This window comes from Copadichromis virginalis, linkage group LG3 (genome assembly GCF_057382275.1).
Source record: "Copadichromis virginalis isolate Kocher_CV1m ecotype Utaka linkage group LG3, C_Virginalis_male_GT1.1, whole genome shotgun sequence".
Lineage (NCBI taxonomy): Eukaryota > Metazoa > Chordata > Actinopteri > Cichliformes > Cichlidae > Copadichromis > Copadichromis virginalis.
In genome coordinates, this window is record NC_140620.1 from 54,972,374 (window position 1) to 54,996,110 (window position 23,737).

Genomic DNA, 23,737 nt, shown 5'->3' on the forward strand with positions numbered 1-23,737 from the left:
AAGTTGTAATAAGTTCTCTGAAAAAGTTTTCAAAAAGAAAAAAAAAAAGCTTTATTCACAGTGAAACAAGTGTTATTTCCTGTGGCTGTAGCTTCAGATGTGTCAGGTTAGAGAGCCACAGGCCCAATCTCACCCTTTACAATTTCACACCTCCAGTATCTTATAGTGTGATCTACCTTCTTAATCTGGAGGTTTGCTACTTGGTCATCTTTCAAAACATACTCTGTTATAAATTCCAGCAATTAAAGAAAAACAAGAAAGGCGGAAACATTTTAAAATTGGTTAGAAAGGCCTGAATGAAATTAAAAAGGAATTGGTGCAACAGCAGGTCTAAACTGTCCCATCCTTACATATAATCATTTAGGATAACTCTTTATTGTCATTGCACAGTCACACATAGTACAATAGTACAATGAAATTGGAAAACTGTCCCACGTCGGCACTACGTACAACACAACACGACACATCACAACACAACACAGTAACTTCACTTAGTAATAAAATGAACAATAAGTGCATGTGTATTGCACACTGTTATTATTGCACCTTGTCTGAAGGTTCTCAGTCATCCAGGTCATCGTAGTCAAAGGAGCTTGCAAAGAAAAGCGTCTGGACTTCTTTAAGTTGCTTGAAGACGTTTAACACAGTCATATGTGTACAGAGTGTACAGCAGGGGACTCAGTACACAGCCTTGTGGAGAGCTGGTGTTAAGGCAACAAAGAGCAGCCCGGCGTAACGCCCCTGTTGTTCCAGGTGAGAGAAGGTAGTGTGGAGCATTGTGCCAAGGGCATCTTCAGTTGATCTGTTATCTCTGTATGCGAACTGGAGCGGGTCGAGTGTGGGTGGCAGGCGGGACATGATGTGACGTCGGACCAGTTTCTCGAAGCACTTCATTATAACAGGTGTTAGAGCAACAGGTTGGTAGTCATTGAGGCTGTCTGTACGTTTTGGCAGTGGGACAATTGTGGCCAACTTTAGGCATGGTGGGATGCAGGACTGGGAGAGTGAAGTGTTGAAGATCTTAGTGAAGACCCCAGCCAGCTGATCTGCGCATTCTTTTAGAACCCTTCCCGTCACACCATCTGGACCAGCGGCCTTCATGGGGTTCTCTGCCCTCAGTGTGCGCCTCACCTCATATCCCTTAAATTGCTGCTGCTGTCTGATGTTTTTGCTGCTGCCTCTGGTCCCTTCACCTCAAAGCGTGCAAAGCGTGCAAAGCTTGCAAAGCTTGCAAAGAAGTGTTTCAGCTCCTTAAAATTATGATATTGGATTATGCAGTTGTTTAGACATGAGTCCAAGACTCCTTCCCAATTTACATAAATCCACAATTCCTTCCTAGATCTTCACTGAGTTCCCTGGACTTTCCTATTGTTCTGAGTATTGGTCAAGCCGATAAGCGCTATAAAAAAATGCTGGCATGACAAACTACCAGTCGTACTCAATCATGTTTAGTGACAAGAAGTTAATACGCCTCGGTCTTATCAAGTTAAAACACACTAGAACTTTCAGCTCCCCTTGTGTTTCTATACTTTTGACCCCGTGTGACTTAAAGAAAATCCAAAATAAATTCAAACTTATGAAAACTTGAAAAAGAACAGTTCAAAGCAATAATTAAAACTGAAACGATGGCAGTTATGTCCACAATGAGTGATTATGAACACAACTGTAATCATATTAGAAGTAAATATTTGGTTTATAATGGTGGTCCCCCACTAATGTGTCAGTAGTTGGTATATTCCAGTTACCATTCCCTGTTTTAGGGAGTGCCGCATTCCAGAACCGTCTTTTGTTCATATGACTCAGGCAATAATCTTGTCTGAGTCATATGACTGTACATGATAAGATAAATACAATACACAGCTCCATGTGCTATAAACAGAAGCAATGCATTGTAAATGGACTGATTCTTAAATAGCAATTTTTGAGTACTCAAAGCACTTAATACAACATGCCAGATTCCCCCAAGCACTTAATTCTATGATTTTTGCCAACTTACTTCTGTCACGGTCCGACAGATCTGCCTGAGAAGTTCTGCTTTGTTCTCTCTCTCCCTCTTTCTCCCTCTCCCCCTCTGTCGCCTGGGCGGAGTTCATTGTGGGCTCCCGCCTTTGGTCTACATACCTGGGAGATGATCAACACCTCCGCCTCATTAACTGGCCTCTACTAAAGGGAAGAAGCGAGACTGCTCTTCGCTGGATCGTTGCTTGACCTGCAGTGTTGGTCAAGTTACTTGAAAAAAGTAATCAGTAACTAATTACTGATTACTTCCCCAAAAAAGTAATCCCGTTACTTTACTGATTACTTATTTTCAAAAGTAATTAATTACTTAGTTACTTTTTAAAAACACGATTTACAACCTGAAGAGGTAATAAAGCGATAGATCTTTCAGCCCAATTCTACTTTTTCTACATAATTCATCATACAAAATGTAATCAAATGGAAAAGTCTATTTTTAAAACTTGTTTTGTTAGTTTTAATCTTTTAACTTTATGAATCAAGCAAAAATGTAATTATATGCAACATTCTCTGACTGGAAGAAATTTGTTTAATATTTAAACCGATTTTCTGCACATTCCAGCACATAAAATAAAATATTTTTTTGTGTTTACACTCACTCTTTCAAATAGATGCAAGTAAAACACAGCAGAAAGTAAATAAAATCAAAGACTAGCGGTCCTGTTGCTCTATTTTCACCTGTAAAGCAGGAGCAGGGTAGGCGGAGGTGTGCTCTGGTGCAGGTGTGCAGCGGTCAGTTAAAGAATCCGCGAGTTTCTCTGTGAGTTTCTCATTACATCGTTGTGCACTTGGTGCTTGCTTGGAAGTTTAGGGGGGGGTTTTTCGCTGTAAAAAGTTTTCTTCCCACGCACAACGGACACTAATGTTTTTGTCACTTTTTATGGAATCAAACTCAAAGTAAGGTCAGTGCTTCCACGCTTTAAACGCTGCACGCTCATACTCTCTCCCACAATCGATATGTGATCCATTGTTGATCTGCACACAGCTGTTGTCACGAACGTCGCACTCGCTTACGTCACTGTCATGAGACATTCTCGCAAAAAAATCACGGTTTTAGTAACGCAGTAACGCAGCGTTCCTACGGGAAAGTAATGGTAATCTAATTACCGTTTTTGCAATAGTAATCCCTTACTTTACTCGTTACTTGAAAAAAGTAATCGGATTACAGTAACGCATTACAAGTAACAAGTTACAAGTAACGCGTTACTGGCCATCTCTGTTGACCTGTACCCCTGGACCTGCCCTTGTTCCCTACTGAGTTTCTGGTGTGAGAGAGGAGTAAATGACTGGTGAGACGCCAAGAGAGACTGAGGAGGAGTGAGAGTGTTCCCCTGTTTTTCCCCGTGGATTCCCTGGAGCCCTGATCCCCGCATGCTTGTATATAGCACTGAGTCACTGTCACACATTTCACCTGGTGTTTGTAAATAAAACCCTCCGTTCTTCCTTTGAGCAAGGAGTCCCGCGTTTGAGTCCCCCCAGTGACCGTAACAACTTCTTACTAACTAACATTTACATACATTGATACTCCAATAGACGCACCGGAGAGAAACTTAGGGTTAATATCTAACACAAGGATATTTGGCATGGAGACTAGGGGGAGCCACCCACCTTCCTGCTACAGCCACCTTGAAGTGAAAGATTATGTTTTGTTTGTGTGTATCACAATAAGTTGTTTAAAGTGTTGATGCATTAGGTTTGCAGCCTTAAGACTTTAGTTCTCTGCACCTGTTTATCCAGTACTCCACCCAATACACCGCATCGTGTGTATACGCACACTGTTGACTTTGGCATAATGCCAGTGTACATCACACATTGAACATATTTTATGTTATATATTGTATATACCACTGTTCGTTTTTACTCCTATTTCAAGATATTGTGCTCATCTTCAGCTTCTATAAAAATAATGACAATGTTATAATATCATATATGATTTTACAATAACCAGGGAAGGCGCTCTAATTTCTTTTTAAACAGCAAAAGTCAAGGCACCGCCTTTCATAGGAACCCCCGACGGTGAATTTCCAAGAATCACTTTCATGTTTGTAGAGTTGGCATTGTTTAGCATGTCTCCAGGTCAAACTGCCTGTCAACAACACATGAATAGAGCAGAGCTTTACAGCTTACAGTCAAAATCAGTTTGGTTACCATACATGGAAAACTAACTGCTGTGCAAAGGAAAGATATTATCTCTTAGCATCTCTTTCATGTCATAGTGAAATATACTCAGTATACTCAAATGTATTTGCAGGATTTGTTGTTTAATACCTAAAATATTTGTCAAGTTTTTGTTTCACACACAGAGTTACGCATGGTGGACAATAAAAAGCGTTTTCAGGGTGCAAATTTAAACAGCTGCGCACAAATAATTTAATCATCACGTTAAGGCTGAGGGATTTGGCTGCTTTAGATGGCAGACGCATATAAAAGGAGAAAAGAGCAAGAGGAAAGAACCTATAAATGGAGAGCCACGTAAAGATGTTTTATCACCTTTCACCACAGTGAAAAAAACAGTGACACAATAGAAACAGAAGCCATGAGACCAAGCTTAGTTTTCACCATGAAGCACTGAGTACTGACAATATACAATCTGTGATATGAAAAGTCTACACCATTTGGCAAAGCTGCAAAATGTGCTGTACTGGAAAATATTTAGAAAATCGTTTAATTTTCAGGTAAACTTAAAATTGCAGTGTTTTTTACACCCTTAAAACAACTCTGCCTCAGAAAGTGATACCAACAGCTACAAGACAGATCAGTTTTAGTGTCACATTACTTTGCATTAACACATTTGGGTTTGTGATAATATCAGAAAGCGGTGATTAACATGTACTAGACGGACAAAAGCAATGCAAATATTTGACCTGTTGAGTCAGCCAGGTTCAGACTGACAGAGGGACAAACCAAACTTACAGTGTGATACTAGACCTGGCCTGCTTGCCATGATGTACCCTCCAAAACGTGTTAACCGCTACTGAATGGCCAGGTTTTTACAGTCTCAGAAGCTTTCTTCTACTTGCAAGCTTGCACCCTTGCACTTTCACCACATCCACATGCTTTGTTTTTAAAATAAAAAGTGAAATTCGAAAGTATGACTCGGGTACTCGGTCCACTGAACGCCATCATCTTTGATTCCTCCTTTGCCATCCAATCTGCATGAGGAACTTTATTTCTCATTGTGTTTGACATAATGAAGCAAGAGGCATGTTGTGACATGTTATCTGACCACAAAAATGCTTTTGATGTTTCATGCATAGATATATATATTGTAAGAGAGCACAATTTCCACAACATCATTTATGAGAGAGAACAGATTACCGCCCGCGTGTACTCAGTTTTCGTAACTTTCCTATTGTGGTTTAAATCCGACCCTACATAGACACGCAGACAGCCACCAACCACAGTAAATGCTGCACTGACAGCAGGTTTAAACTTGTTTCATTATCGTCTTTGGATGATAACGACAACAGACTTTGCAGCTCAGCTTGTATAATAAATCAATCGCTTAGTTACTGCTTTAAATCATAGAATTTATTACCTTTGTTGTTCTGTTAATAGATCGGCCTCGCCTTAAGTCAACAAGTAAATGACCAAAGCTGCATATGGCCTTTCAGGTGATGCGAATATTGGGCGATGCAGGTCCAAGGTTGTGTTTACTAAGTTGGAGTCAAACATTTGAGGAAGCACTACCTCAGCAATAGAAGCTGGTCTTATCAGTGGTGCCAAACCTATTTTTTTAAAGGTATAAAAAGAATCCCCTCTCTAACCCTTCATTCCCTGTACAGCTACTGCTCTGTCCACCTCCAATTTTTCCTCTCTACCTGAATAACCACCTGTCAGACAGCAATCATGACACAGCTGGAGACGTCCGTGGCTTGCATGATGAAGGTCTTTGATACATATGCAGGAAAGGATGGAAAGCCGGACAGCCTAACAAAAGCCGAGGTCAAGGCTCTGCTGGAAAGCGAGCTGCCTGGACTGCTCAAGGTACTGTTCATTCCTTGCACGCATGTGCTGGGCCATGTACATGTCACCGCTGGGTACAGTGCTGATATCTGCTCAGCGAGGATCAGCCACATAGGCTTAAATTTACATAACATTATGTATTTAAGTATATTTATCAACTAAATATACTGTATGCAAGAGTTTATCATGAAGTTAGAAAACATCCTGACTCATGGTAGGAGTTCAAGTACAATAAAGACACTGAATGATTACAAAAAATTTGCATGCTCGGTTTTGGTTGGTAAAACAGTCAGCTGTTTGCTTTTTGATGTTTTTATACGGTGTTTCAATTTTTTTGAAAAGTAAAGACAATCAAATACATCTCAGGGTTGTTTGTCATCGAACTGGAACAACGTGATCTTGAAAAAGGCTAAATTTGAATAAAAATGATACTGACAACAACACTTTTGGCAGTTTAGAAAATGTAGCACTAGTGACACAATCTTTTGATTTATACAGGGAGCACAGAATCAAGAAGACCTGGACAAGTTGTTCAAAGAGCTGGACTTCAATGGAGACGGTGAGGTCGACTTCAACGAGTTCATGGTGCTGGTAGCTTCTATCACCTGCGTCTGCCACGGCCGCCCTTGCAAGAAGTGAGCGTAGTGACCACACCCTGGGAACAACAGCAGCAACTGCCTATTATCTCTGCAATGCCTCTTGTTATGTAACAGCTGAATAAAGGGATTTATCTACCTGCACATAGTTGTGATTTAATATAAAAATGCATAACCTAGAATGATATTTACACAGTGTACTTTTTTTTTTAAACACAGGGTTAAAAATGGTATGGCTTTTAGTGGCTTAAGTCCAGCCCTATGCAGAAGCACAGACAAATGCCAAACACAGGAAATGCAGTGGTAGAAAAGTTAAACTCATATCCAAAGCACAATGTTTATCAACAATTAAATATTCATTTAATTTTCACCAAAGTCCACTAGCAAATGACTAAAGCTGCATATGGCCTTTCAGTATTTGCATACTGGGCGTTGGGAGAATGAGGTTGTGTTCTCAGAGTATGAAACCTGATATGTGCAACATACTTTAGCAAACACTGCCACACCTTTAAAGGTTTTGTCTTCCCAATGTGGCCAAGCCCATTTTTAAAGGTATAAAAAGAACCGTATCTCCTCTTTTCCGTCACTGCCTGCACAGGTATTGCTCTGTCGACCTTCCATTTCTTTTTCTCTACCTGTTTAATAACTACCCATCAGCCAGGAACCATGACTCAGCTACAGGTGTCCATGTGTATGCTGCTCGACACCTTTGGAAAGTATGCAAAAACTGATGGCGACCCGAACAGTCTGTCCAAATCTGAAGTCAAGACGTTGCTGGAAAAGGAAATGCCTGAAATGATCTCGGTAATGTACACCCCAGAGGGCATACCTGTGTTTTTACTATATGCTGCAAAATATACAAATTCATGTGTTGGTGATTGGTTTTGGTGGTTAACTTGCAAAATGAAAGCAGTAAGGACATATCATCCTGCAGCTGCATGCTTCTAGTTGTTTTTAAAAGTGTTTCCGACAAGTTGTGATGTTTAAAATTTAACAAAAGGTGTCAGCCTAATGGTATTTGCAGACTGATTGTTTAACTTGAACAACAACATTTTGTTTAGTTTTAACTGTTTTTATTCGACTAAAAAGTGAGGCCCTATTTGGCAGCTTGCAGACTGTAGCTTACAGCACTGGTGTTCTGTTGGTCTTCACAGGGAGCAAAGGACAAAAAAGCAGTGGATGACCTGGTCAAAGCTCTTGATTTTGATGGAGATGGCGTGGTGGACTTTGAGGAGTTTATGGCGGTGGTAGCTGCTCTGACCTGCTGCTTCCGTGGTGTGCCAACTAAGAGCAAGAAGTAGAGACCACACCCTGGGGTGGAGACAAAAGCACCAACAGCTGCATAACACTGCTGAAATTCCACTTGTTTTGTAACAGATGAATAAATTGGTTTATCTTCCTGAACATGGTTGTAAAGCGTTGTTTATATGGAATTGCAAACATTTAGAAGATTTTTACACCTAATACATGGTGTAACAGAAGTAGTAAACATTAGCTGTAGTAATAATAATAACTCAGGTCCAGCCACACAGAAGCACAGACAGCTGCAAACCAGAGTAAATGCAATGACAGAAGGTTAAAACATGATTCAGGATTATCTTGTGGCAACAAACATCAACCAGTGAAAATGGATTGACAGTGAAATTAAACCAAAATGATGGCACAGCAAGGTTTATATCTCAGCTGTCACAATTATTACCACATGTAATAATTTAATAACTATAATAACTATAATAATAATAATAATAATAATAATAATAACTTCATACAGAATTAAACAAATTACAGAAAATATCTCCAATAAATGCACACAAATGCAGTATATGACCTTACAGGGAATGTGCATGTAGGAATTGTAGGTTGGCACAGTCTGAAACACCAGCTGTATGAAATACTTCCGTGAGCCCTACCTGTAGAAACTTGTCTTGTTGTTGGGGCCCAATTTTACAAAAGTAAGAAAACAAAAGGGACATAGCTGTGCTTCACTCTAACCACAGCTATGTCCACTTCCCATGTTTACTATTTGCTTGATTAACCTATCATGCAGTGGCATTGTCAGAGCTACAGAAACCATGAATTATGGATAAAGAAGATGTGTGATTAAATCCAGGTACATGTTTTTCAAAATGTTTTATTGAGATGTTTGAGATGTTTTTTTAGCAGTAAAGCTCAACATAACTTGTAGAGCACATAAATACAAATATGTTGTGCTGAATTTGAGTTACAAAGGACAAAAATGGACAATAACAGCTTACAATGCTGGTGTAACCCCCCCCCAAATCGGATGTAAGAGTGGTAGCAGTAACATTTTATAAATTTTACAGCATTATACTGTAAAACTGAGTCTATACAGCAAACAAAAAGTTACGAAACAGTTTAACAATCCCAAATATTGGAAACAACAAAATGTAATTACAGTGCAGTTTCGGCTTTACATGCATTCTTTGCATGAATTCTAAACATTTAGGGATTACCAAACCTTCTCAAAACGAATTGTGCAAGTACAGGCAAGTATAACATAATCATCGAGCTTTAACTGAAGCACATTTCAGTTCCCGAAATGCATTTCCTGAAAACCTTGGGGCATTTTCTCAAGGCTCTTACAAAGGGTAAGAAAAATCAAAACCAAAAACAAGAACGGCAACGGCAGATTCACATTTCCGTATGTGTGCAGAGAAACATGACCTTTAGAAATATATCTCCAGTGGATGGAGAGTTGTTGGAAGGGACAGGAAATGACAGAGTTAAGACAGAGGTGCTTGTTACGACTTAATTTAGCAAGTCGTAACATACTTTCCACACAGACATTTGTATAGGATCGCTTCTTACATGATGGCATCTGTATTAGGGCAGATGGGGTTATTGGGGTGGCTGTGCCTTAGGTGGTAGAGCAGATCAGCTACTGACTGGAAGGTTGGTGGTTCGATCCTTGGCTTTCCCAGTCTGCATGCCAAGTATCCTTGGGCAAGATACTAACCCCAAGTTGCTTTTCAATCCGTCCATCGGAGTGTGAATGTGTGTGAATGTTTAGATTGCACTTAAGTATAGAAGGAAGTGCTTGTATGAGTGGGTGTGAATAGGTGAATGAGGCATGTTGTATACAGCGCTTTGAGTACTCCGGGGGAGTAGAAAAGCACCATATAAGAATCAATCCATTTACCATGCCTCTGCAAGATGCAAGATGTTAGAGTGGGTTTGTGCTATTGTGATTATGTAAGATTCTCCTGTGTCACCTGATGTCATTAGACAGCAAGTCTATGAGCTTGAAGTGCTTTGATGTGATAAAATCATCTGAAGCTCAGAACCAATCGGTGACATTTTCCATGTATAAGGTTTTAAATCACGTTGCTGAGTGTAGCTTTATTAGAGTATCACCGATGCTCGGAAAAAGTACCTCTGCCAGGTACAAGCAGGGGAAGAGGACACGTTCAAAATCTCAAGCGAGTGGTCAGAGTTGCGGTTTTGGTTCTTGTGCAACAGACTTACAAGTAGACAAGCTTGTTGTCTGCTCACAAACACATTTTCAAACATGTGAGTGGTTTCAGAGTGGGCCTGTTTTGAACCTGAGTGGGAGTTTAAAACAATGCAAAAAGCAAATCACGATCTACACAAATGCTGAAAAGGTTGTGAAGCAGTTACACTGCTCACTATCGCTGACCTGCATTGTGTTTACACCCAGTCACTCAGACATCACAACAACAATTGCTGCAACAATAACAGAAGGACATGGAGCTGCAAAGATGCTGCATGGAAACGCAGCTTTTAGTTAATCCTCTGACCAGAGGCATCTTAATCCACCTCTGTGATACTTTAGGTCAGGTCATTGCTGTATCAGCCCACCAGGAAGCATAGGCCAAGTAACACACTTTCTTCAGCTACGACTGAAGAAAATGAGAGGCTCTGCTTCCCTCTAGTGGCAGAGGAACACTCTGCAACTTCACGTACACAGTACAGAGGTCATACATGTCCCTGCCCTTAACCTGACTTACATATGTCCTTATTTGTGAACCTTTCTTTTCTGTGTCAGCTGATTTTGGTCCTCAGGCTGCGCTCAAGGCCGCGCAGAGCCGTTTTTGAACCCTAGCCGACCTGTAATCCACTTGCAAGGTCATTAAACTTGAACTTGCCTTTCTTCACTTCCTCTACTCGCTCACCCTGGCCAGGGCATTATGCAGGCTTATGGGGATTAGATGTCCAGAGTGGAGGAGGATGTGGCTCTGGATTTAGGACATATAGGAGGAGAGGGAAAGTGTATTATAGGGGAGTTTACTGTGTTTGCTGAGGTTCTTACCTTCTTTTGAAAAAACAAATCATATTATGTTTTGATTTGCATTTGTCTAATCATATACTTTTACTGCATTAATAATAATAAAACACAGACACATAATATTTATTCAATTCATTTTTATTTATAAACCACTAGATCACAACAACAGTCACCTTAAGGCAAGTGAATTGTTTATCTGAACACTGCATCTCCATATATATTTAGACACTGACACAAGTTTTTTTTTTTTTAACCTGTTTACTGACACATACATGTATTCCACCGACATAATGTGCAGACTCTAAGCTTTCATTTGAGGGTATCCATATTCAAACTGGATGAAGCGTTTAGGCCTTTCAGTTCTGTAACAGGGGCCACTGTTTTTTTTTTAAAGGAACTAAAAGGCTATTCAATGGACAGGTGTGGGCAATTCCTTCATTATGTCATTATTAATTAAGCAGATAAAAGAAATGGAGTTGATTTGATGTGTGGTGCTATCATTTGGAAGGTTTTGCTTTGAACAGACAACATACGGTCAATATTTTTAGTTATATATTTGTCCAGTTACATCTGAAATGAAGTGATTGGGTTAAAAAAGCATTAGTTCATCACATTTTTATGTGTTTGTTCAAACCCACTGAATTAAAGCCAAAAGTCTGCACTTCAACTGCATTTGAGTTGTTTCATTTATAATACATATTGTGCTAATATTGTGCTAATGTACAGAACCAAGATTATACATATTTATGGAGCTAACTGTTTATAGTTTTTGCCAGAGCTCAAGGACTAGACAGCTGTGATAGGGAAAAGAAATGCACACTGTGTCCACAAAACAGAGGTTACAAAGTTAGAAGGACAGCAGAAAATCTGTTTACTTTAAAAAAAAAAATACTGCAAGAGGCCATTAATTCTATATAACTAATAAGCCTACACATTGGGCCACCTGCACAACAAATTGAACGTTTAAGATGCTTTATCATGATGTGGCTTAAAGCATCTGATATGCATTGATATGCAGTGTTAAAACCACGTATTTAATGCACTGATAAAGGAATGTAACCACAATTACCAATGTGCAAACAATAACTGTATAAGATAGCATGATGTATAAAGCCAAAGAGACACAAGTGGTCTAATGAACTCAACATACACACACGTATTAATCGACTGTGAGTGCAGAGTCTGGTTGTTAACTAAAGTGATACTATACTGAAACTAGGCTGTAAATGCTGTAAAATTAAATGGTACTACAAATATAAAAAGACCATCTTAGAGAACCAGCGTTTTTCAAAAGTAAAGATTGGCGGTGGTTCACTGAACTACAAAAAAGTGCATCTGCAAACTGTGGAAAGTTTCAGAATAACATTCCTCATCATAAAATTGTAAAGATTTCATTATCTATAATACATAACATTATTAGAAGAGTCCAAGAATCTGGAAAAATCTCTGGGATGAAGGGCAATCGTTGGGCCTCTCATGCGGTACTAAAAAACAAACATGATTCTGTTGTTTACATTTGGACCAAAGCTCCTTTAAAATGGACTGAGGCGAAATGTAAAACTGTCCTGTGGTCAGACAAATTGAAATGTCTTTTTTAAAAACATGGATGCTACAACCTCCAGAGGAGACCAGAAGGACCATCTGGCTTGTTGTCACTGCTCAGCTCAAAACCTTGCGCCAAGGAACCAGAAGCGTGTACATCTGAAAATGTACCATCAGTGCTGAAAGGCGTATACAAGTATTGGAGTAACATATGCTTCCATCCTGAATGTGCATTTTTCTGGGAAGGCCACATTTCAGCAACACAGTGTTATCTACATAGTACAGCTACTACAACAGTATAGCTCCATTGTAGACAATTTTGGGTGCTGAAATGGTCTTCAGTGCAAACTTTTCACCAGCTGAAACATTTAGGGCATGTACGACTAATTAGACCCAGAACTGTTGAACTGCTAGAGTCCTCTGTGCCAGACCTGTGTTAACACAAAGTTAACCAACTTTACTTAGATGTGATCTGTTAGGTCATTTCTGTTTCTGCTGCTCCAATGTCAGTGTGCTCCAGGAATCAGCAAAAATTGGGCTAATAAACAACAGCATGCATTAATGACCCTCCAGGGGTAAATGTACACAGTTCCTATTAAACCATTTTACTAAATTCAACCTTTTACCAGCTGGGGTATATGGAGAAATTATTTGCATTTTAAGGGTTGAAATCTGTTTTGTATTTCAACGTGCGCACAGCTGCGAGGACTTTTGATTTCCAACCACTGCAAACTGACTGACTTTGCTTTATACACTCAGTACAACTGTAATATTATAATTTTGTGTCTTTTCGTCTTTGACTTTGCAGTTGTAGAAATTCATCGGGTTTCCACAATATTTAACCCCACAGCAAGAGCTTGTGAAGTTGGAGAGTAGTGTTCTCTCAGCCTTCTTCCAATGATAAATCCCCATGGCACACATGATTCTGATATTGTATATTATAGCCAAAATATTATGACATAATAATTATCCAGAAAAGCCAATCTCACTTTAATAAGATCAACAGAAGTCTCGTCCCGCCTGTCCCATCACCTCCAACCCTCCCACCCTGCCCTCACACCTCACTCATACGAATTGTAGTGACCGAAAATGAAATGAATAGTCTGCAAGGAGTTCATAGAATGCAGAGAGATGTGTGAAGTGGGCTTTTAAACCAGAGCAGTGAAAAACATGGAACGTTTCTTTATACTGGAAATGGCTGCTGAGAGAGCCTCTATAGTTATACATGGGAGGGTACCCGCGCCCCGCGCCGCGCGGGAGCCTGGGATTGTTTAGCTAAACGGCCTAAACCGTTTCCCATTCATTCTCTATGGTAGTGCTAAACCACTACGGATGTAATATATTTTTGGCCACTACGGTCTTCCGGCGCTGTTGGGAGTTTGAGATGCGGCGGCACTTTTAAAAAATCTCCTCTTTTACGTTTCGGGAGAGAAAACAAGTAACTCACCGCTCGCAACACATCCCAACGCTCCTCATTCATTGATCAAAGGTAAGAAACGTCGTTTGAAATAACAGTAAACCAACAGAATACATTTACAGGTGTATATTACAGGTAATAGGCGTGTTGCGATTGCATTTACGAAGCATCCATCGCTCAGTTAAAGACGGTGGGAGTTTGCATCTGCTGTTGTAAAGTGGCACGGTAAAAAATGAATGAACGTGATCCTTAAATAAATTGCGTGTTTCATTGACGTGTTTTGCCATTAAATAAACTTTGTAGGTTTCCGACTGCTGTGACACTGACATTACTATAATGTGGTACAATTAAATAACCAATAAGTGTCTTGTTATGAGATGACATGCTAAATGACTGAACCTGCTTTAAAAGAAAATGTATTGCTTTCATGTTGTAATGGTCAGTCACCTTATCAATGCGAAAATCTGTTTTGATATCTCTAACATGAGCAATGCCCACTCGTGTATGAATAAACACGATAGCTTAAATACATATATGTTGTTAATCTACCAGCAATTCTTATGTGCCATGACTACTAAGCAGTTACCACAAATTTTGCAGATATGCCAATAATCATTCAACCATGAAAGGTGTTTATTTACAGACAGAACAGTTTGTTATACCTGGAGTAAAAAACACTTTTATCCCAAATGTTGTCAATGTTCTTTCAAATTGTGTCTCGTTATTGTTCTCCTGCATCCTGCTGTGTAAACCCAGCAGCAAGATTATAACCTGAAATGTCTTTGTTTGTGTTTGGAATCAATTTTGTTTAATATAATTGTTTATTTTTTCACTGCTTGTCAAGATGCAGAAGAAAGTTGCGCCATATCCAGGGAAAATCTCTGTGGTGTTCCGCAAGGGGCCACTTGGATACCTTCTCCAGGACCCGTCAAAAGAAGCTCGACGGATTAAAAATGACCCCAAACTGCAGGACAAGTCTGCACCTGTGAGGGAGGATGTTTACATCGGAATGCTCTGACTGTCATCTATCAGAGAGGAGGGGATGAGTCTGACATGAAGGAAGTGCAGGGAGAGTACATTCTGCAGTTTGGAAAGCATAAAGGGAAATCTTTCCGGTGGCTTCTGGGGAATGATGTCGGGTACACCATGTACCTGATCAAAGATCTCCAGAAGGAAGAGGCTGCAGGGACCTCTGTGGAAGAAGGGCATGGCAAGGAGAGTTTGCATTCATTTGTACAGTATGCCCTCAGCTTTACAGAGATAAAGACTCTTCTGAACTACAAGACCAGCAGAGTGAGTGTTGCTGCAGAAGCCTCTGAGAATGATCAGCTGGTTGGCTTTGGCTCACGAGCCAAGAGCACCTGGAAGGAGATTCAGGAGTCTCCTTTCTACGAGGCAGAGAGACAAAGATGGGTGGAAGAAAAGAGGAAATAGGGGAGAAACTGTTGATATTGTACATAAGATAGTTTTGTTCTAGTTTTGTAATGTTTATTTTGTTTATATAAATAAAAACTGATTGTAAATATAAAAATGTGAATAAATTGTGTTCTGTAAAAATAGCAGCACAGCTCTCTTCTTTATAACCTCTTAGAGTTCACCTGTATGTTTATATACCTGTGTGTGCTCACCATCAGGTAATCAGTTTTAAAAAGCTGTGAGTGCTGCCCTGAAAGCTTACATATTATTTCTAAATCACTTCATGTAATGATAACAAGCCATCCTTTCTCTAGTGGGGTCTCACAGCTTTTATCTTTATAATCTTTCTGGTTGATTTGTAATATTAGAAACATGACTGCTGTCTTTTATCTGTTTGACTATACAGCCTGTTTCAGACATGACAACCAGAGAGTGTCTGAAGTTACCTTTAATACATGCAACACAGCTGGAGATAGTCCAGACACTGTCTCACTTCTGATGATAATATTTTTGGTTTAGGTATTGTTGCTTTCTGGCTTGAAGCTTATCTACAAAAGCAGTTCAATAAGGAGAGATCATGTGGAAAAACTGAACATGATTTATTGAGATACAGAAATAAATGTAACTGTTAGGCAGTTAGACTCCAATGACCCATCATAGCAGAAGAAATCTCAGCAGTGACAGGATTTTGCATAAGCCACACCCCAGAGTCAAAATGCTGGTAGTGATGAAGATGGAGGCTGGGACAGGGTTCTGAGTGACCACAGTGAGGAGGAGAAAGGAGAGGAGGCGGGCTGCATAGCTGAGGATCTGAAACGCAGAATGGCAGAAGCAGAAGAGCAACAGATTTAAAGCATGCAGAGTGGAGGCTGGCAAGAGCATGACTAGAATAAAGTAATGATGTCAGTACTGAGTTTGTGTTGGAAAATGAATAGATATAAACCAACAGCCACCAGGAAGCAGACAGATGACTTATTACAGACATGCCTTGTTTAAATTATGTACAAGCTTCATTTTCTATGTCATCAGAATGTATCTGTATTGTAGTTTTAGCTTTAGTCTTTGTATTAAAAGTTGGATGTCTGCATAATTGTAGACTATATGTCTGGTATGTATCATCTCAAAACTGTGATGATACAGTTTAGTCTGAGTTATGTACTTTGTGACAGTATAGGTACGTAATGCAGAAAAATTGCTCCACAGGCCATAACACTATATAATATAAATAAAATGATAATGAAATAAAAATTAAAAGCAAAGTGAAAAATAAATGTTATCCACAATAAGTAAATTGAAAATGGTGTTTAACTTTTGATAATGTAACACAACCTTTGTCCCAACCAGGACTCGAACCCGCGCTCAGACAGTTCAGTGTAAAAAAAACCCCATTTTTTTCCAATGCCCGAAAAGCTGCGATTTGATTGGCTGTTTCTCCGTTACACCTATACGTGATGGGCCCCCGCGAGGGAAGCTCGGAAAGCTAGGCAGAAGTTATTTGGAGAGGAGAGTGACTGCCATTGGTTGAAAAGAGAGGTAAAAAAAAAAAACTTCAGTGGTGTGGAAACATTATGCGTTTGTGGAGTCAGACGTGGATCAAGTAGACATAGTGTGTAAACTTTGCTACAGTGTCGTAGCTGCACCACAGAGCAACACTGCAAAGTTCACTAAACATAGATGTTTACATTTTTCATTTATTTCTTATATTGCAAACATTTGCACACTATTTTATAGTATTTTTTTAAAGTCATTATTCAATACATTGTTATTGTTAACCCTTTAAATCCCTGTAGAACCTGAACCGCGTAAGCTAGCGCAATAATTTGTTTTGCATATTAAACCGGAGGAGTTGTACTTACATCTTATGCCATCAGCTTGTCCTCGGTCACGGTTTCCTTCCACATATAGCTTTGCAAAAATTGCATAAAAAGCGCTTGCAGGAAAAAAAAACATAATATTCCAGAAACATGCTTTGCCGATCCGATCAGCTGTTCGTAACACTTCCCACATTGAAAAAGCATATAAAAATTGCTGTATCTCCAAAATAAAACTATGAAGACACTCAAAATAAATTTCCTGTTGGTGTAAACTATTTTTTGCAACTTTTTTGTATTTAAAGTTTTGAGGGATAAGCCTCTTAAATTTCTCCAAGTAGAAATATATGTAAAAAAAAACAAAACAAAAACGATTTTCAATTTTTTTGTAGTTTATTGCACTTTTTTGCAATTAATGTAGTTACTATGGACTTAATGCATACATATTATTAAAATATGGGCTATAACAGTTGTATAGCAACTCGAAATGCTCCCAAAAATGGCACTACAGCATGTAAAAATATAATATAAGCTCTGGCGGACTTGGTTCTATGGTAGGTCTTAAAGGGTTAAATAAATATCGTCAAATAATCGAGATCTCAATTTCAGTGAAAATAATCGTGATTATCATTTTTGCCATAATCGAGCAGCCCTACAGAGAAATGTGGTATGTTTGGAGTAAACAGCAACTGACTGTTGTGGAACAGTCTAAGCTAACAATTGCTGACGATCAGGCTCCATTCAGGCACCTGACTGTCAGCATGTGGAATACAAGAGGCTCAAAATAAGAGTCAGTAGCAGAAAACACTGATTTCCAGAGAACATTTGGCAAGTTTCTCATGGGTGTGACCAAAAATGAATTTTCCTTACAAATGTGACACCATTTAAGGGGGGAAAACGGTATAAGGTTAACTGACAAAAAGAAATTATCAACAAAACACACGTTTCCTTACCTTTTGTGCAAATTTATTAAAACCTTTTAGTTCAGAAAGCTGATCTGTTTTAACTCATGCTCATTAATACTGCAGATGCTGAAATTGAAACAGGCTGAAATGTTTTGCGCTGTTTTCTTAAGCAGTCATAGTTTTTCTATTTGGTTGGACGCTGAAGTCAGTTGTGTTGGGGTTGTGGAAGTCCTTGGTATAACAAATGAACTGTAATGGATACCAGTGAAAAGCTTGAGAAAAAAGGGGGTTGATGCTGGTAGTAGCATGTTCTCTATTTGGCCAAATGCCATCTCCAACATACACAAAGCCTAATTACACAATGGTTGCCTGAACCTATTCTTGTTAAATGATGAAAAACTCAAAGGCACGTTTGGGCAGTGGATGAAAATGTGGGCTATTGATTCTAAAAACAGAAATCACAACAAGGTTCAACATTTACTAAAACCGCAATTCAATCATCTGACAATCTTTAATCATTAAATTATAACAGTTAGATGAATTTATATGCAGTGATTTACTGATCAGTGATCAAAGGGGAGATTTATGCAATAACGAAGACTGTCATGAAAAGTAGGTGGCTTTGGATCTCCTGTAACCTGTTGAGCTAAGCTGTGTTTCCAGCTCCACTCTTTGATTTAAAAAACTTTATGTTGTCAAAGTTACTTGATTGCAAATGTATATTGGAAATCTCGCCATACATTTTTCAATGTCAGCAGTGCAAAAACCTGCACTGATCTGACCTAATTTCTTCCTCATCCTGATTCCTGACCTTGGAAGGGAGAGAAAAATATTTTTGTTTTGTTTTTGTTTGTCTTCTTGTTTTATTTAATTCCTTGTAGGATATGGATCCAACAAGTAAAGTATGCATATTATACACACACACAAACAGCTATTACCCATTACTTGTATTCTTGAATAAAGCCATTGATCTGACACATCGGCAGTAGTGAAAGAAGGAGTGTTCTTCCTCCAGAAGAAGCGGAAGCGTTTTTTCTTTTTCTCCAGCTGCTTTACCACGAGCACCTTTTTCTCGAGGATGAGGATTTTCAACTCCTCGATTGTTTCTGTGTTCTCCTTCTGCAGCTTGTTGCATTTTTTCTCCACTTCTTCTATTTCAGCTTGTTTTACTTCCAACCTTTCTTTCAGCACTTTAGATGTTGCCTCCTGTTTTTGCAGTTTTTCATATAAACACAACTGTCAGCCCTTCACTTTTGGTGCCGACAACATTTTGAGCATTTTCGACAGTTTGTGAAATGGTCGTCATTGGCATTACATGCCAGTAGTGTTTGCTAACTGACTTTACCGGTGATTATATTTATTATTGTTATTATTATTATAATTATTATGTATTATGATTAGTTTCCCCACTGGAAGAATGCGACGTTCTTGCCAGAACATTCCCAAATAATTGACCACGTTTATTAACAGATTAATTTTATCCACAGTTTTAGGGTGAGCTAGAATAGATATATGGTTTCAGTAATACGAATAAGGGCGCAACAACATAGAGACAATGACGATCACTCTCATAATTTCATTACGTTAGTGCACCCATCGCTCCGCATCCTCAACGCTACATTGATGTCAAGAGTCTCTGACACAGCTGTGCTCTGCAGCACAGACACCCTGCTTATCTGTGATTCGGCCAGACTGGTGTTGAACTCCAAAGACATGCGCGGGGTTAGGTTAGTTGGCTGTTGGTGTGAGTGGTTGTCCGAGTCTCTCTAATAACCCTCCAACAGACTGGCGACCTGTCCAGGGTGTACTTTTGCCCTATGACAGCTGGAATACAACCTGAATAAAATAAGTAGGAGAAAATGAATGATGTTTATGAACTGTAGTTAATGTAGTCAGACAATAAGTTACCGAGCAACAGGCCACAAGTCTTGGTGCAGAATCATACTAAGATTTAAAAAATAAAATGTTGGCACTGGTGTTTGAAACAGTATACTGTCAGTAAGACTGGAGCAACTGCACACATCTGGAAACTAATAACTAGAGTAGTTAAGTAACATTTTGTTACTGCATCCATTTAGCCAGGTATAATTAGCATGTCTACATACATGTCATTTCTAATGTGGTCCTATGTGGTATGTTGTAGGACAGTGAAGTGTCTGACACTGACCATGTACCAGTGCCTGAGAACACTGGTATGGAGGGGGAGAACGCACCTCTTTACTGTATTTGTCAGAAACCAAACATCAACTGCTTCATGATGTAAGTATATATCAGTTTTATATTTACAGTACGCGCAGTAGGGGTGGGCGCTAGCTTCAGCAATGTTATCAGAGATTTTCTTTTTTAAAAATGAAGATCTTCTATTTCGAGAAAACTACCAATAAGGATATATGCACAGATATAGAAAACAATACTGTAACATTTTATTGATGCTTGCAGTTTGGAGGCAGCAGTATTTGCAAGTGTAACTAAATTCCAGGCATTTTCCATCCTTCTTTTCATATCAGCTTTTTTCTAATTGTCAGTGTGAACCAAGGTGTCAGCAGCAGCATTATAGTGCAAAAGTAGTGACCCAGCATAGATCAAATGTAAGCACAAAAGTAGCCAAGGTAGTGTTTTTCCTGGAAATTTTAAGTGAAAGGATAAAGTAACTGCTTACCACTTTAGTTTAACAATGACTAATGAAATGTAACCGTGTAACTCATCAGCAGTCTGCACAGTATGGTCACATATTAAAACTGAAGAATATGTTGTACTTGTTGTAGTGTTTCATCATGGGTCCAGTTTTTACCCAGGTGCTTAAAGCCCTTCTTTACCCTCATGTAACACCAACAGTAATTTCCAACCACTATTTCCTGTTCCTGTCAGTCAAACAAACAGACGACAAACATCTTCTATAAACAGGAATAATGTCATTTTATCGGATTAGAAAACATCTAATCTAGCGTTGATATTACACTGCTGTTTAGTGTCTGGCTAATCTCAGTGTCACCAAAATATCTGCCCTACATGTCAAACAATGAGAGAACTTGAAACGGTAACATCACCTAGCAGCTTATTTTAATTAGTGCTAACGCTTTGTTTGCTGGCTAACATTGCTATTATTATAGTCACAGTTAATTGACTTTGAATAGCTTTATTTCAAAAGTAATTTTACAATTTCACAGCCATTTAGCTGTGTTAACTGTACATGCTGTAGGTCATAAGATGTGCATGGATCATTTTTATAATCAGCCTCTTATCTTTTGTCCACCACAGACTTTGCCATGATAAATTGGTCAGTTGACAACCAGGAGCCGTACACCTTAACCTCAGAGGCCAGGACATCCAGGGGCAGTGTGAACACGCACTTGTTTAAGTGGGACGCAAGATGGACTATAGAGGGCCAGCCCCTTGCCAGACAACCAAGTGCTGTCCCTGTCCACGGCCAGTGTGAGAAGGACTCTCACTAAAGTCAACCCACACAAAGTTGCTGGACCAGACAATATACCTGGACGCGTGCTCGGAGCCCGTGCTGACCAGCTGACTGATGTCCTAGCGGGCATCTTTAACATCTCCCTGAGTCAAGCTGTTGTGCCACAGTGCTTTAAAACCACCACCATCATACCTGTCCCCAGACCTTCCCAAAGCCTAATTACACAATGATTGCCTGAGCCTATTCTTGTTAAATGATGAAAAACTCAAAGGCACGTTTGGGCAGTGGATCTGTGTGAAATCAGCAGCTTGCAAAACTAAATCAAAATGTGTGCTATTGATTCTAAAAATAGAAATCACAATAAAGTTCAACATTTACTAAAACCGCCATTCAGTCATCTGAGAATCTTTACTCATGAAATTATAACGGTTAGATGAATGTATATGCAGTGATTTACTGATCAATGATAAAAGGGGAGATTTATGCAATAACGAAGACTGTCATGAAAAGTATTTGGCATCTGATCTCCTGTAACCTGCGGAGCTAAGCTGTTTTACCAGCTCTGCTCTCTGATTTTTCTTTTTTCTTTTATGAAAAAACACAAGTTGTCAAAGTTATTTGTTTGCAAATGTATTTCAGAAATATCGACATACTTTTTTTTAATCAGCAGAAACTTTATGTCAGTAGTGCAAAAACCTGCACTGATCTGACCTCATTTCTTCCTCATCCTGATTCCTGACCTGGGAAGGGAGAGAAATATTTGTTTTTGTTTGTCTTCTTGTTTTATTTAATTCCTTGTGGGATTTGGATCCAACACGTAAAGTATGCATATTATGCACACACACAAACACACATGCAGCTATTACCCATTTCTTGTATTCTTGAATAAAGACATTGATTTGACACATTTAATTAGCAGCCAATTGTTTTTAATTGTTCAATTATTAAGAAAAAAGAGAAGGTGGGTGGGATGTAAAGGGAGAGAGGAGAGAAAACCCCAACAATCCCCTCCGAGCAAGCACTAGGCGACAGTGGATAGGAAAAACTCCCTTTAAAATTAAAGGAAGAAACCTATGACAGAACCAGGCTCTAGAGGGGGCAGTCAACTGTCGGGACTGGTTGGGGGGTGACTGTGAAGAGAGGGGAGGGAGATGGGAGAGGTGTTAGTAGTTAAGGGGGGGGGGGGGGGGAATTAAGCTGGAATAGAGGTGGGGGAAGAAGAGGTGACATTGGCAGTAGTGAGAGAAGGAGTGTTCTTCCTCGAGAAGAAGCAGAAGCGTTTTTTCTTTTTCTGCTTTTTCTCAAGGATGAGGATCAGCTCCTCGATTGTTTCGGTGTTTTGCTTCTGCAGCTTGTTGCATTTTTTCACCACTTCTTCTTTTTCGCCTTGTTTTTCTTCCAACCTTTCTGTCAGCACTTTAGATGTTACCTCCTGTTTTTGTAGTTTTTCATTTTCTCCTTCCAGCTCAGATGCTTTGAACTTCAGTTTGTTGTAAAGTTCTTGCAGGTTTTGGTTGTTCTTCTCAAACTCCTGGAGAAGAAGTTTTTCTTCTCTCTGCTTACTGACCAGCTGTTCTCTTTCTTGAAGCAGGTCTTGATATTTGTGCAGTGTCTCATTGAACTTTACCTGCAGCATCCTGTCATTTCCCTCCATGAGCTGGAGTTGGCACTCCATGTCTCCCTGCTTTCTGTCCAGCTGCTCTTTCTCTTGAAGGATTGCTTTATTTTGTCGCAGAGCTTCATCGAGCTTTCCTTGCAAGCTTTCATTTTGTTGCTTGATGCTCTGAAGATTGGAATCCATTTCTTTTTGTTTGCTTTCTTGTTCCCTTTTCTCTTGGAGGAGCTTCTCATTTGCTTGCTCTGTGCGATCAAGCCTTTTTTTGTCAACATTGTACTTTAGCTCCATGTCTCGGAGGTTGCTGTGCAGCCCTCTCTTCTTCATGCCATCTTCTTTCTTCTCTTGGAGGAGTTTTCTATTTTGTCGAAGAGCTTCATCAAGCTTTCCTTGCAAGCTTTCATTGTGTTGCTTGATGCTCTGAAGCTTGGAATCCATTTCTTTCTCTTTTAACTCCTGTTGCCTTTTTTCTTGGAGAAGCTTTTCATTTTCTAGCAGTGTGCGATCAAGCTTTTTTTTGTATACACTGTACATTAGCTCCATTTCTTGGAGATTGCTGTACAGCCCTCTCTTCTTCGTGCCGTCTTGTTTTTTCTCTTGGACAAGTTTTTTATTTTGTTGCAGGGCTTCATCAAGCTTTCCTTGGAGCTCCTGGTTCTTTTTGTCCATGTCATGGAGATCTTGTTGTTTCTCCTCAATAATAGCTTCCTTTTCTTGAAGCTGGTATGACAACTTTTTTAGCTGAGCGCTCTTTTGCTCATTTTCCTCCAT

General features: G+C 39.4%; 3 protein-coding genes and 1 long non-coding RNA gene across 4 annotated transcripts; all 4 read left to right on the forward strand.

The window, feature by feature from the left end:
- The first annotated feature begins 5,763 nt into the window (after nt 1-5,763).
- Nucleotides 5,764-6,722, forward strand: LOC146715328 (protein S100-G-like). Its single transcript, XM_085451739.1, has 2 exons — nt 5,764-6,003; nt 6,481-6,722. The coding sequence occupies exons 1-2, from the start codon at nt 5,866-5,868 to the stop codon at nt 6,619-6,621; spliced, it is 279 nt and encodes a 92-aa protein (XP_085307865.1). The 5' UTR covers nt 5,764-5,865; the 3' UTR covers nt 6,622-6,722.
- A 418-nt stretch (nt 6,723-7,140) lies between these two features.
- On the forward strand, nt 7,141-7,982 carry LOC146715329 (protein S100-P-like). Its single transcript, XM_085451738.1, has 2 exons — nt 7,141-7,382; nt 7,733-7,982. The coding sequence occupies exons 1-2, from the start codon at nt 7,245-7,247 to the stop codon at nt 7,877-7,879; spliced, it is 285 nt and encodes a 94-aa protein (XP_085307864.1). The 5' UTR covers nt 7,141-7,244; the 3' UTR covers nt 7,880-7,982.
- A 5,660-nt stretch (nt 7,983-13,642) lies between these two features.
- LOC146715330 (uncharacterized) lies at nt 13,643-15,407 on the forward strand. The gene is made up of 2 exons (XM_085452827.1): nt 13,643-13,876; nt 14,649-15,407. The coding sequence occupies exon 2, from the start codon at nt 14,858-14,860 to the stop codon at nt 15,236-15,238; it is 381 nt and encodes a 126-aa protein (XP_085308953.1). The 5' UTR covers nt 13,643-13,876; nt 14,649-14,857; the 3' UTR covers nt 15,239-15,407.
- A 4,316-nt stretch (nt 15,408-19,723) lies between these two features.
- On the forward strand, nt 19,724-21,939 carry LOC146715331 (uncharacterized). The gene is made up of 2 exons (XR_014918950.1): nt 19,724-20,195; nt 21,195-21,939. It is a non-coding gene; the product is annotated as an uncharacterized LOC146715331 (long non-coding RNA).
- Nucleotides 21,940-23,737: the final 1,798 nt, after the last annotated feature.

Excerpts from the sequence above, each read along its gene's own strand:
- LOC146715329 (XM_085451738.1), top strand. The coding sequence starts at position 7,245 with ATGACTCAGCTACAGGTGTCCATGTGTATGCTGCTCGACACCTTTGGA. Across the intron at positions 7,383-7,732 it reads AAATGCCTGAAATGATCTCG|GGAGCAAAGGACAAAAAAGC; the intron begins GTAATGTACACC and ends TGGTCTTCACAG.
- LOC146715328 (XM_085451739.1), top strand. The coding sequence starts at position 5,866 with ATGACACAGCTGGAGACGTCCGTGGCTTGCATGATGAAGGTCTTTGAT. Across the intron at positions 6,004-6,480 it reads AGCTGCCTGGACTGCTCAAG|GGAGCACAGAATCAAGAAGA; the intron begins GTACTGTTCATT and ends TGATTTATACAG.
- LOC146715330 (XM_085452827.1), top strand. The coding sequence starts at position 14,858 with ATGAAGGAAGTGCAGGGAGAGTACATTCTGCAGTTTGGAAAGCATAAA.